We start from the raw sequence: 14,708 nt of genomic DNA on the forward strand, positions 1-14,708 counted from the left end.
AACATCATTTCAGAATACCGATTCGTAGCTACATTCTTCTGCAGGCTCAAATTTAGCTACAAAAATGTACATTCGACTATTCATAACCATTATAACAGAAGAACAGGACACTTAAGATCAGTATCTCAATCATCTTTTAAAAACTGCTATACTCAGATGAAGTAAGCTATTCAGTGCCATAGAGTAAAAATATAGATAAGCACTACTTTGACTGGAACCCTTAAAACACTATGGAATAAATTCAGAGGTGAGTCTAGAAGAAGTTTATTCAATCTATTACTCTTTCTAGTCCTTGATCACCTTAGACCAATTTACAGTGCTCTATATGTCACCGCTAAATTTGGCCCACTAAGCCTGATGGAACCCTAAAAATCATGCAATTCACATGCAAAATTGACAGAATAGAAGGATGCAGCAACAAAAGCAAGTAAAAGTAGGTCACAAACAAGTAATAGATGTGAGGGGTATTTACTTTTACAACAATTTAGACTCCCTTACTCCCACTTACTTGAGTCAGATACTTAAATGTTGTAAATTCATTGACTTAAATGGACCATTGACCAGGTGTGAATATGGCCCACTTGTGTTTAAGTTATGCCATTTTACTCATGAATTTGGACTTATGGGTCAGATTCAGAACTCGCTATGTAGGCACAATTCCAAAGCTTATAACGTGTCTGAATATAACGTGTCTGAGTAAAGTATTTTCATGTTTCCTTCACAGTGCCCTCAGTTTTTTTTAAACCCACAAAATTCAGAAGCTGCAAACTCTTTTTTCAAAATATAAACCGTCTACTGAATTTTCATGACACCCACTTTACTTATTTGTTTTTTCAAAAGTTATACATTAAACACCATACATGAAAACATGCATCAGGAGGTGCAAAACAAGAAAAACCACAAAATATACAGTTCAAAGACAATGATACGATGAAAAGGGGACAATCCCTGGGGAAAAGAACAGAATTGTCAAAAGCAATTAAACGTTCCAACTCACAAATAAAATAATTCTGCCAAGTCATATGTGCACGTTAGATCATACCGTATGTTAGACAAATCTAAGTTATATAATCAGTTTTTGCAATGCCACAAGGCAACAATCTCCAAGTTTGGGAGCAATATAGCATAAGTCTTTCACAAGGCTGACCTCTTTTAGTAATGCTTATGAAATATCTTCTGCTCAGAACACTCTCCTTGAGCACCAGAGATGGTAACCTGATTCCATCACAGTTAAGACTTGCTGGGCACATATCCTTTCATCCAGAGTAAAGTAATTCGTGCTCACGGTATGCCAGGGTAATGAGTGCAAGACTTCGTATTTTGATGAATGAATTCCTTTCAAGGCTTCAGTGTCTGTACTAATATTTACTGACATTTGTTGGGGACAGAAATTCCTTTCTTGGAATAAGAGGATTTAAAAAGTGCTCAGTGACTTTTCAGCAGGCCCATGCATCAGATGGTTGATTCTTTACATTCCACGCCTACTGTGAAAGGTTTACTGAATGAAAATAAGGGGTTAATTCAAGCAGGAGCCAATGTAGGTACATGGAAAAGCGGACAATGACTTCAGATACCCCAGTTTACCAATACTTAAAGGTAAATTGTCATTAGCTCTGAAGTTTTACCTCCACCCATATTGAGTTAAACAGCTTGTAAAAACTGGAGGAAGAATCCAGGTGGGAAAAATTTAAAAAACGTTGGGATGGATAAAACAAATGGACCCTGAAGGAGAAGGGAGTGAAGGCAAAGACTGAAGGCAAACTAAACCCCAGTCCCCAGAGGCTGGTGCATCTGCTTTATTCACACTATTGAGATTAAATGATATTTTGATTTAGGAGGCTCTGTTGGGTCACTGTATTCGCCACCAGTCACTTCTCCAAAAGCAAGGACTTGCAGGTGCCAAATCCAGCCAGATATGCTGAGCGATCACGGTTGTTACACAGAGTGCTCTACTCATGAGAGTCAGAGAACGGTAGAATTCCACTCTGAGACAGAACAGGAGTACTTGTGACACCTTAGAGACTAACAAATTTATTTGAGCATAAGCTTTCGTGGGCCACAGCCCACTTCATCAGGTGAAGGTGCAGGGCCTGTCACCTTACCGGGTGCACTCAGAAAAACCTGATGGGACAAAGGTGCCGTTGGCCCTGCACTGCAGCATTTGCCTCTCTGCAACTGTCTCCTATTGCAATCCTCTTACCCACTCCATTCTACCAATGACACCCTCTTCATTTTCCACTCATCTGCTCACTCCTCCATGCTCTTAATGGAAGGCCCTCCCCATCTCTGTTCACCAAGCCAGAACCTCTCCTCATTCAAATCCCTCCTGAAAGCCCGATTTCTCCATGTTGCCTACAAGTAGCAAGTTAAACAATATAAAAAAAAAATTAACGGAATTCTCTAAACGTGCATACATCCTGGAACCTTGAAACCCCTTGAGCTTCCTCACTCTCTGCTGTCTGGCCCCACCCACTGGGGGGGAAGAAGGGGCGGAGGAAAGAGTAAAAAACACAGCTGAATGTCACACAGTCAGTCTATTCCTATCCACTGTGTGCTGACAGATGCTTCTGTAGCGAGCCTGTACAGTACATAATCTTCGGCAGTTACATGGTGATGTGAGTATTTTCCTTCACCTATACTAGAAATATCTGCTAACATGCAACCAGATAAAGCTCACCCTCTTTTTGTCCTCCCAGTAAAAGCACATCCTGCTTTAAAACACTGGTAATCAGAAAGGACACACACACAAAAATAAGGAAGACCTAACAGAACCCTTACTGTACTAATTAGAGCCTCGACCCTCAGATCTACATGTCTACAAGGCTCTGCCCACACACATCCAGTGGCAGAACTGGAGCCTTGACCAGAATCGCAGGCATCTTCCAGTAGATTAGCAGTTGGTGCCATACACACAATATTTCTGACATTAAAAAGCAAAATTTCTGGTAAATCATTTTCTTTTCTTTTTTTTTTTTTTTTAAAGTATCCCCTGTGTTAGGAAATAAGAGTGAAAGAAATAAAAAGGATGGAAACAAACGTATACCCATCTACAATAACCATAAAATAGTTTGAAGTAAACTTACCTCCAACATTTCACTTAAACGTACATCAGTTCTTTGCTATAAAAAAAAAAGAGCCATAAGAAAACTACATAATTAAGAAAAATATATTTTACCATGAAAGAAATCTGCACATACCAGTGTTTTTATTGTTCTCAGAGACTTTAGCAGTCCAATCAGCAACTGTCGTTTTCTTTGATTTGCAAGAAGTCCCAAACTAGCTTGAGTAAAGCCTTCCTTTGCAATATTCAGGTGCCTGTAGAAGTTAACAATACACAGAACAGTCTTAGCTAGTATGCAAAATAAAGAATTTTATATCAAATAGTCTAACAAGTAGGTCTCAATGCACATTAGAAACTCTGAATGACCATCACTGCTAGTGAAATTCAGCAATTACAGTGACACCAGAGGGAAATTAGAAAGATGCATTTATCCTTTATTTGGAGTTTGTTTTTAGGTCAATGGTCCATTCCAATAGGAGGCAGAACTTTCAGTTCACACTTTAGACTTAAGTACAGGAATTTACTAGTAATTTTGTGTTAGTACCTACATCCAAAATAGGAAATAGTTCTAATAAAAGTAATCATTAGTTCATATTAAAGTAAATGAAGGGGTTTCTTTCTGGGAGGGAGAGTAAGTTTGTTTTTAAACCATTTTATTCCCTTTCAATCTCTGAACAGCAGACAAGTGTGTCACTAAGTATGTACCATACCTCCTTCCATTTGTGCAAATGACTGCAGCTAACTGAAGACCAGTTTGTAAAGATGTAACTCGTTCAAGTTCCTACAGAGAAGCAATATTTCAATTTACTCTTCCAAGAATTATGCATTTTTGTGTAAAACAAAATCAGATGCTCTCACCAATCTCCAAGTAATTTACATAAACCTATAATCTAGTCCCACATTTCTCAACCTAAAATATATTTCAATTGCCTAATCAGTAAAGGCCAAAGCACTGATAGCATAATGTGATGTTAGAGTTTCCATAAAGGGAAATAAGACAATTTAGAAGTTCTGCAAAAACATTTTTACAGTCGCCCACAAAAAAAACAAGTATCTACAAAAGAGAATTATTTGGAATCCATTTTTACTGAAGTTGAAAACAACATAAAATACTTTTGCTGTATTTATATATTGCAACATTTTCACAAGAATATTATTATTGCCATTAATGAAGTTCAGCCTAATGGAATGATCAAAGCTTCAGGCACATGCACAAAGTTTAATTTGCATTAATAAACCAAATATTGGCAAAGCAGGCAAATATGCTATACACAACATTTTGTTTCACAATATTTAGATATTCATCAGCAATTCAGTACATATCACTTTGCAATGACCCTTAACTGTGACCCGTTGAATTTAGGCTGTGACCACTTCAAGGCAAGGAACACAGCTTTAAGTTTTTTTGTGAAACTCTTACTATATTTTGGGGCTATTAAAAATAATCACCAGGGATTTTAAACAGCTATTAGTTTATCTTTATTTGGCAATACATTATAGAAAGGTTTACACGCCCCCTATGTAAAAGAAAAACTGAACATTTAAAAAAAATGTATATTGCACTTGTGACAGGGTGTGCATACCCTTCACTAGACAAGAAAGAATTAACTCCACATTATGGGCAGAGGAAGTCCCACCCCAACCAGACCATGCTGGGCATGCTCCAACTGCCGTTCCAGTATAAAAGGGAGCAGACTAGCTCAGTCTAGGCCAGGCGTGGGCCATCTTTTTGGCACGAGGGCATCTGGGTGGGGAAATTGTACGCAGGGCCATGAATGTAGGGCCGGGGCAGGGGGTTGTGGTGCGGTGTTCAGGTGGGGACTCAGGGCAGGGGATGCGAAGTATGGAAGGGGGCTCAGGGCAGGGGGTTGGAATGCGGGGTGCAGGAGGGGTTCGGGATATGGGCTCCAGCCCGGTGCCGTTTACCTCGAATGGCTCCAGGGTGGCAGCAGCACACAGCAGGGCTAAGGCAGGTTCCCCGCGCCGCTCCCAGAAGTGGCCAGCATGTCCAGCAGTGGCTCCTGGGGGAGGGGTGGGGCAGGCGGCTCTGCCACGTGCTGCCCTCGCCTGCAGGTACCACCCCCAAAGCTCCCATTGGCCACGGTTCTCCATTCCCGGCCAATAGGAGCTGCGGGGGGCAGTGCCTGCAGGCAAGGGCAGCGCACGGAGCCCTCTGCTCCTCCTCCCCGAGGGGCCACAGGGACATGATGCTAGCCACTTCTGGGAGCGGTGTGGGGTCCGGGCAGGCAGGGAGCCTGCCTTAGCCCCACCACGCCACAGGGCTGGCAATCCCTACGAGCCACATTGCAAACCATGATGCAGTGGAGCAAGGAAGGCCCAGGTCCCCCTACCTTGGCCATCATCATCCCTCTCCCCATCCCCGGTGGCAGCCCGACTCTGGCCATTAGGCTGCAGAGCCCTGAACCCAAGGGCAGCCATACTGACTGCAGCCATTGAGCCACACAGTCTTAAATCCAAGGACAGTCTGGTTACAGACTGTAACCACGGTGACACCACACCCATGATTTACCCCAAAAGGAAACAGGGTGTGCACACACCATGACAGCACTCTATTTCAAAATGTGACAGGTGCTTTCCAAACACAGAGAAGGGCGTGGCCTCTACTTTAAAATTCTACAATACAAAATTTGATTTACATTTAAAAATCTGATCTAATCTAACTAGGTCATTAAATCCTAGGTCATTCTAACACCATCTTCTGTTCAAAATAATCAAAGACATACTATGGAAGTAAGATATTATTGCATTCACAAGAACAGTTTTCCCTTTCCTTACTAAGGTCTTTGGTTTAGAAAAGTCAGAAACTAGATGCTGGTTTGAGCAATGGCTTAAATTCTATTCAAAGATTGTTAGGTACAGTATAAAGCAATCTCCGCTTTAAAAAAGCTTCGAATAGCTAAGGCTTTTGCAGGGGTCATGACTTCCTTTTTCATGAAGTGCATTTAATAATAAATCTAATCTAACAGATGGCATCCAACTGAAATATTTCTGGCTGTATGAATTCAGTAAAACTTGTCCTTTGGACACGCTCAGATTGCACAGATTAGAGACTGGGATGGAGTGCAGCTATTAGGTTCCTAGGGACAAAAGCCTCAGTCCAATACCCAGACTGAGAAGGTGGGCAGACATACTCCCTTCCCTCAGCCAGATACAGAGTGGCTCTTCAGTGCCACAGCAACCCAGCAGCTGCAACAGTCCTCAAAAAAAAAAAAAAAAGTGCTCCTCTTCCAGGGAGAAGACACCAGAGAATCTGCAGAATGGAAAATCCACTGGCCCAGTCTACTCCCCATTAGTCCTCCCAGGAAGTCCTCACAGAAGAGGACCCTACTTTATACCGGGGATGCATATCACCTCTGTGACCTCCTTCAACCATGCAGTGGAAATGCACTCACTTCCAGGGGATCCTGTGCAGGGTGAGGAAGCAAGGATAGGATTTGCTGCTAAATATAAGCTATCATAAAGCACGGAACACAATTATTAAATACATCCCAGTGAGTCAGTCAGAATGCAAGCACTCAGCCCCTCAGATAGGATTCTCTTAGACACTTGCAGGATAGGACACCCTATTTTAAAGTTTGAAAAGTCATGACATTGAATCCAGAGACACAAATAGCTCCTGAGGAGCCTTAGCTATGCAGTTAACATGCTCAGACTTTTTAAACAGGATTATTGACTCAAACACACAACTAAGACGCTTTTAAAGTGCCTCTTATTGGCCTGACAGATTTTTAACCATCCCTTTGGAACCACTGAAGCAATGTGGGCTCTTGTATAAATCCATACATAGTACTGTTTCAAGCCACACTAAAAGGCTCTTTAATATGAAATTAATGCCTACTTGTAATGATCTGTATGTGCACAATAGCCCATTTGGTAATGCAGGCATCTTAAAATTAACCAGTAAGATATCAGAAGAACATTATGGAATGCTGAGTGGGGAAGGGTTTGTAATAGTGAAGCTGTTGTATACAGAAAAAAAACAAGATCCAAAACAGAAACTCTGGGTACGTCTACACTAAAAGACTATTTCGAATCTACTTAATTCGAATATGTGGAATCGACCTTATGAAGTCGAATTTGTGTATCCACACTAAATACACTAATTCGACTGTCTGAGTCCACAGTAACGGGGCCAGCGTCGACTTTGGAAGCGGTGCACTGTGGGAAGCTATCCCACAGTTCCCGCACTCCCCGCTGCCCATTGGAATTCTGGGTAGAGCCCCCAATGCCTGCTGGGGGAAAAAATGTGTCGAGGGTGGTTTTGGGTAACTGTCATCATTCAACCGTCACTCCCGCCCTCTCTCCTTGAAAGCGCCGGCGGGAAATCTGTTCGCGCCCTTCTCTGGTCAGTTACAGCTCGGACGCCACAGCACTGCGAGCATGGAGCCCGCTGCGATCATTGCTGCACTTATGGCCGTTGTCAACTCCTCACACCTTATCGTCCACCTCTTCCACAGTCAGCTGCTGAGAAATCGGGCGAGGAGGCTCCGGCAGCGCGGTGAGGACGTGAAGTGGCAGAGTGGCAGAGACCTCTCACAATGCACGGTATGCCGCGCCGTGGAGATCATGGTGGCAATGGGTCACGTTCATGCTATGGGACGGCGATTCTGGGCCCGGGAAACAAGCACGGACTGGTGGGACCGCATAGTGCTGCAGGTCTGGGATGAATCACAGTGGCTGCGAAACTTCAGGATGCGTAAGGGCACTTTCCTTGAACTCTGTGACTTGCTGGCCCCTGCCCTGAAGCGCCAGGACACCCGGATGCGAGCAGCCCTGACTGTGCAGAAGTGAGTGGCCATAGCCCTCTGGAAACTTGCAACGCCAGACAGCTACCGGTCAGTAGCGAACCACTTTGGCGTGGGCAAATCTACCGTAGGGCTTGCTGTGATTCAAGTAGCCCACGCAATCGTTGAGCAACTGCTCTCAAAGGTAGTGACCCTGGGAAACGTCCAGGTCGTCATAGATGGCTTCAGCACGATGGGATTCCCAAACTGCGGTGGGGCTATAGATGGGACTCGCATCCCTATCCTGGGACCGGCCCACCAGGCCAGCGAGTACATTAACCGAAAGGGCTACTTTTCTATGGTGCTGCAAGCACTGGTGGACCATAGGGGACGTTTTACCAACATCTACGTCGGGTGGCCGGGCAAGGTTCATGACGCGCGTGTTTTCAGGAACTCTGGTCTGTTTAAACGCCTCCAGGCAGGTATTTTCTTCCCGGACCACAAAATAACGGTTGGGGATGTGCAGATGCCTACAGTGATCCTCGGGGACCCAGCCTACCTGCTAATGCCCTGGCTCATGAAGCCCTATACAGGCGCCTTGGACAGTGAGAAGGAGCTCTTCAACTACCGGCTGAGCAAGTGCAGAATGGTGGTGGAGTGTGCTTTTGGACGTCTCAAGGGGAGATGGCGGAGCTTACTGACTCGCTCGGACCTCAGCGAAAAAAATATCCCCGTTGTTATTGCTGCTTGCTGTGTGCTCCACAATCTCTGTGAGAGCAAGGGGGAGACCTTTATGGCGGGATGGGAGGTTGAGGCAAATCGCCTGGCTGCTGATTACGCTCAGCCAGACAGCCGTGCCGATCGAAGATCCCAGCGGGAAGCGCTGTGCATCCGGGAGGCTTTGAAAGATAGGTTCCTCGGAGATCAGGGTAACCTATGACTCTCCAGTTGATTTACAGAGAAGCTAAACCCGAGCCTGTTTCAGTGACTGTTGACTTCGATCTGCAGTTACATACCCCGTTCTCCAGGTTTCCCCCCTTCCAACACACGTTTTAAAATAAATTTAATGGAACACTGATAATTAACAAAGTTTTCTTTAATTATGAATTCCTGTTCAAGGGTTGAAACATGGACGCGGACTGTGGTGGGTACGGTGTGCACTGATGTACAGACCGCTTCTACACTAGAGGAATGACAGGCTCCTGCTCCTACAGCGGTCTCTGGGGGGAGGACAGTTGCAGGTGGGTGTGCAGGAAGGGGTGGGTTTGCAGGAAAGGGTGAGGGGTGCCGTCTTTGGGACGGAGTTTGGATGCAGGCTCTGGGCTGGGGCGTAGGAAGGGGTGAGGGGCGTGTGGGAAGGGTGAGTATGTGTCCGTGGATGAGGGCTCTTGCTGGGGCTCAGGGCATCGGAGAGGCTCGTGGCTAGGGTGGAAGGGCATGGTAAGGGCAGCCTGCCTTGCCATTTGTGGATGGCAGGTGCTAGGACCCTGGGGCAGCATACACCTCACAGACTGACCCGGGGCAGCATACACCTCACAGACTGACCCTGGTGCCTAGTGACTGCAGTCTGTGTGTGTCCTGCTGTTGATCCTGCCCCCAAGTCTGTACCCTGGTAATGGAGGCTGTCCTATGCAATTAAAAAAACCCTCCCCCCCCTTCACACAAAGTCTTCTGACAAGGAAAACGTGACGGAAACAGTGAATAACAACAAACTACTCTTAATACTCAACTACACAGTGGGGGATGAAACTTGGATTTGGGACTGGGTGATCCAGGAAGGGAAGCACTTCTCAAAATTTATGGCATGAGAGCTGTTTGGTACATGAGCGCTCTGCTGGGGTGGAGTGACAGTTTTCACGGCCCCTAGCGCCCCTCCTTCTTGTGATTTTGGGTGAGGGGGGGACAGGACTTTGTGGCGGGGGAGGGCGGTTGCAGATACAGTTCAGGGGGGCTCTCTCCTCCTGCCTGCGGTCCTGCAGAACATCTACAAGGCGCCGGAGCGTGTCCGTTTGCTCCCTCATTAGCCCAAGCAGCGTTTGAGTCGCCTGCTGGTCTTCCTGCCACCACCTGTCCTCCCGTTCGCTGTGTGAGCGCTGGTGCTGACATAGGGTCTCCCTCCACTGTCTCTGCTCGGCCGCCTCAGCTCTGGAGCAGGCCATCAGTTCCGAGAACATGTCGTCCCTAGTCTTTTTCTTTCGCCGCCTAATCTGCGCCAGCCTCTGTGAGGGGGAAGCCGGGGCAGTTCATGAAAGAGCCGCAGCTGTGTGATGGGAAAAAGGAAGTGATTTCCTTGAAAAGATACATGTTTGCGAACACTGAACACAGTCTACTCAGTTTCTGTGAACAAGACCATACAGGGCACCTAGTCTCACGAGCTCTCAGGACAAGTTCGAGATTTCGCAATACGCTTTCATTGGCTGCGGTCGTGCACAGGAGATCGGACAAGCGGGGCGGTACAGCTGAATCCGTGTAGCAGCCAGGCCTGGTAAGCACTACACTATAGGCTGCTTAACAGTTAATGGATAGCTGTGCCCTCCCGCTGAAGGCAATCTGGAAAGCATAAAGTCTGACCCTGTTCCAGCCCCTCGCGGCTGTGCCCGGGAAAGATCACTGTATGCTTTTCCTCTGCGGCCTCCAACACGTGGCTGTTAAACGAAGATCATTGCTATGCAAAGTAAAAGTCAAGCATTCACAATAGTAACAGTACACTAATTGCCATAATTAGATGCAGCAGTCGCCGAACGAGATTACCCTGAGGCGGGTCACTCGGAGAGAGAGAGAGAGGATGCTGCGAGAATCCCTGCACAGACCAGGACCGTATGCTGCCATGCTGGTGGAGGCAATGATTCCGCTGTACATTAGGATGGCCTGGCGCGGAAGAGTGTGCTTCCACGGAGCACCAAATAAGGCACCTCTCCCCAGGAACCTCCTGCGGAGACTTTTCGAGCTGCTCTACGAGAGCTTCGTGGAAGTGTCCCAGGAGGATTTCTGTTCCATCCCTATATGTGTGGACCTTCTTTTTATATAGTTTTATAGGGAAAAGTTTTTATATAGTTTTTATACATTTTTTATTCCTGTTTTTTAAAAAATAAATGTTTCCATGTTTATAGCACTTACCGACTGATCCTTCCCCTGATTCTGAGTCCGGGTTAACGGCCGGGGAGGGTTGGTAGGGGATCTCTGTGAGGGTGATGAAGAGATCCTGGCTGTCGGGGAAAGCGGTATTGTAAGCGCTGTCGCCTGCGTCGTCCTCCACAAACCCTTCCTCATCTTCCCCATCGGCGAACATCGCCGAGGAACTGCCCGTCGACACTATGCCATCCTCAGAGTCCACGGTCACTGATGGGGCAGTGGTGGCAGACCCACCTAGAATGGCATGCAGTGCCTCGTAGAAGCGGCATGTCTGGGGCTGGGCTCCGGAGCGTCCGTTTGCCGCTCTGACTTTTTGGTAGCCTTGTCTCAGGTCCTTGATTTTCACGCGGCACTGCGTTGTATCCCGGCTGTATCCTCTGAGTGCCATGGCTTTGGAGACCTTCTCGTAGGTCTTTGCATTCCGTTTGTTGGAGCGCAGCTCCGAAAGCACAGACTCATCGCCCCACACAGCGATCAGATCCAGGACTTCCTGGTCTGTCCATGCTGGGGACCTCTTTCTATTCTGGGATTGCATGGACTCCTCTGCTGGAGAGCTCTGCATCGTTGCAGGTGCTGTTGAGCTCGCCCCGATGTCCAACCAGGACATCAGATTCAAAGTGCCCAGACAGGAAAAGGAATTCAAATTTTCCCGGGTCGTTTCCTGTGTGGCTGGTCAGAGAATCCAAGCTTGGACTGCTGTCCAGAGCATCAGAGTGGTGCACTGTGGGATAGCTCCCGGAGCTACTAAGTTCGATTTGCATCCACACATAGCCTAATTCGAGATAGCCATGTCGAATTTAGCGCTACTCCCCTCGTCGGGGTGGAGTACCGAATTCGAACTAAAGAGCCCTCTAGGTCGAATTAAACGGCTTCCTGGTGTGGACGGTTGAGCGGTTAATTCGAATTAACGCCGCTAAATTCGATTTAAAGTCCTAGTGTAGACCAGGCCTCTGTCAGAGTCTGCCTCAATTGTCCATAAACAGCCTCTTAAAAAAATATTTTTTTATTAAATGAAAATGCTTCTGTTTCCTATAGGATGTCAGATGGGGATAAATTAATAGTAGTTTTCCTTCACAGGTGTAATTATAGTTTCACTCTCTGGATTTTAACTTTGGGATGAAAAGACAATACTTGTCACTGTCAGATCTCCTCCTCTTCCAGAGAAAAATCAGGCTAAGAACATACTCCTGTGGGGATGGAGAAACTGTTTTAATGTTTCACTCTAGGATACTAATGGACCTACCTCATCTGACACTTCCAACAGACTATGGCTCTCAGCCTTTGAACATTCTACCAATGTTCAGTGGAATACGATGACAATGTCATATCAAGTAGTATTGACAGGCTAGAATCTCGACACCCACTCACTTTATGCCTTACGAATGAATCACCACAGTTTACAGATGCTTTGCAAATGATGAAGCAACAGGGAAGAAAGCTGAAGGGTCAATGGCAAAGGCATTATACTAACTCAAAGACTGCTGCCACAGAGACTGGGTTATTCTTACACTGGGGAACAGAAGGTTGGTTGTCCTCTCCCTCAGCTTCAGCAAAACCTCATCCAGTGCAACTCTTCAGAACTGTGGACATTTCAATACTACTGTGATGGAGGCCTCATTAGAATCTACATTAGATTGGCAAAATGATGAATCCAAGTTTCCTTGACTCTAATTGTCTAATTTGTTTCTTTGAGGAATCCTCACTTTGATTTGTGGAAAAGATGAACCAGATCCTGGCTGACCTGACCAATCTCATGAGAGCACTACCAGAATAAGAGGGTATTAAAGCTATCATTGAAGTCTCTTGGAAATGCCACATCCAATTTACTTGTCTGTTGGACACACTTCTCATGACTTGGTATAGAGACCAGTGGGAAGTTTGGAATTTGTTACTGATGAGGATTGTTAATGCATTCTTCATGGAAGCAAGGTGCAAGCCATCCTTCAACATAAACAGCAGTGAGGCTCCTGCTCAAGCCCCCTCTGGCTGCTACTTCATCTATAGCCTCCCATTTCTGGGGCCTCTTATGATGATGATGTTTGAACAGCTCCCATGACATCTCAATCTCATGTTCTCGATTCCTATCAGTCTGGTTTTAGACATGAGTTTAGTGTAAGAATTTAGTTCCTACTGGCAATGGAAACACCACACAACTACTTTTGGATTGTCAGCTGGAGAGTCAATGCTAGATTTGTGGGAATCTATAGAAAGCTCTTAAAACCACTAACCAAGTAGTTTGCCTCATCTTCAGGGGCTTGTTTGAGCTAATGGAATGCCCTTCCATTACGTTCATTCATTCCTCTGGTAATTAGTAGTAGCAGTATTCTTTGACAGGGCTTTTAACTGATTTTGCCTTTTTTAAAAATAGGGTTGATTTGGAATGGATTACTATATTGATTTAAGCATCTAGGTGCACTGATGGTGGGTACCAACATGACTTAAGTAAAATAGCCACAGAACATAAGAATTTAAGACTACTCTCCCACTGATTACATGAATGATCCACAATTGTGCCTGAAAAACAGATCAAGTTGAATTACAGAAACATTAGCTGGTGTGATTTAATAATTCACAGAAGGCATTTACAATATAATATATCAGTTCATTATCTTACCTTAACATATGCAGGCTGCTTTTCAAGAATCAGGTCTGCAACCTTTTTAGATACCTTGAAGGGGAAAATATTACATGTGATGTATCTGGAAAGTATCCAATCTCTATGCTGAAAGATCTGCATTAAGAACTCTGAAGATTTCCTGTAATTCTTAATCATACATTGATTAATACATATGCCAAGAAAGAAGTAAACATTCTAAGATAATGACCACACTTCTCCCACAAGTAAAAACAGATGTATGTTTACAGCTCCATTTGGGAATTAGTAGATGTTTTCAAATTAACCTTTTAGCCCTTTACCAGCTAAAGAGCACACTTGAGTAAAAATAGAAAAGATATGGAGCACGGGAGCCTGATATATTCTGTTTTCCATGTTATTAGTATGCAATTGTTTAATCTCCAGTGTAGGTGGTTAATTTATAAACTACAAAGGAAACTTTCCTTTCATACAGATACCATATTATATATAATTTATGCTAGTTTATAATCATCCTGTGCATGGCAAAATCAACTTAAGTTTTCCTTTGGTGTGCAAGACATAAGCATTTTAAATTATGTTTTGCACTGCTCTGAATTAAATCGTAAATGAAGGGCTATTCTATTCTGAGAATTACACCCTGTACTGAATTTAAAAAATAAGCATCTTTTCAGTGTACATACACATAAAGGTTGAACAAGGAAAAAATACCAAATAAGCCATCAGTAATTTATATAGAAAATCATGTTCAAAAGAGTTTTCTTCCAGCACCTGAAATGAGGGAATGATTTATGTTGTTCTTAAGCACTTCTCTCTAACCCTCCCAGAGATGGGAATCAGAGGAGAATCTGGCTGAAGCAGTCAACCAGCTCATCCATCTTGTTGGCTGAGGAGAAATGGAGATGAAGAGGTTCTTTATGTGCTAACTTAACTGGGTTCATACCTTTAGGGATTCAAGATTATTTTCAGCCGCACGCCACAATAATCTTAATAAATATAGTAAAAACTACTGGAGCTCACAACACTTCAGTGGCATGAAGTTCTACACACACAACACAGGAGAAAACAGTTTTACTTACAGCAGCTTGTTGTTGCTTTAATTTGTCTCTGTATTCTTCCATTTCTTGAAGACTAAGAACTGGAGGAAGCTTCTGTACGTAGAAGACAAAATTAAAAA

The 14,708-nt window shown here is 44.7% G+C and overlaps 1 protein-coding gene across 2 annotated transcripts in view; it reads right to left on the reverse strand.

Moving 5' to 3' along the window:
- The window catches only part of VPS50 (VPS50 subunit of EARP/GARPII complex), a 160,002-nt gene that overhangs the window by 124,418 nt on the left and 20,876 nt on the right, over positions 1 to 14,708 (reverse strand). For both annotated transcript variants that reach the window (XM_045005923.1, XM_045005924.1), the window contains exons 4-8: positions 14,611 to 14,682; positions 13,553 to 13,606; positions 3,772 to 3,842; positions 3,198 to 3,315; positions 3,084 to 3,119 (exon numbers count right to left, since the gene is read on the reverse strand). In XM_045005923.1, the coding sequence (XP_044861858.1) occupies positions 3,084 to 3,119; positions 3,198 to 3,315; positions 3,772 to 3,842; positions 13,553 to 13,606; positions 14,611 to 14,682 (351 nt within the window). The remainder of the gene's footprint in view (positions 1 to 3,083; positions 3,120 to 3,197; positions 3,316 to 3,771; positions 3,843 to 13,552; positions 13,607 to 14,610; positions 14,683 to 14,708) is intronic.

This window comes from Mauremys mutica, chromosome 2 (assembly GCF_020497125.1).
Source record: "Mauremys mutica isolate MM-2020 ecotype Southern chromosome 2, ASM2049712v1, whole genome shotgun sequence".
Classification (NCBI taxonomy): domain Eukaryota; kingdom Metazoa; phylum Chordata; order Testudines; family Geoemydidae; genus Mauremys; species Mauremys mutica.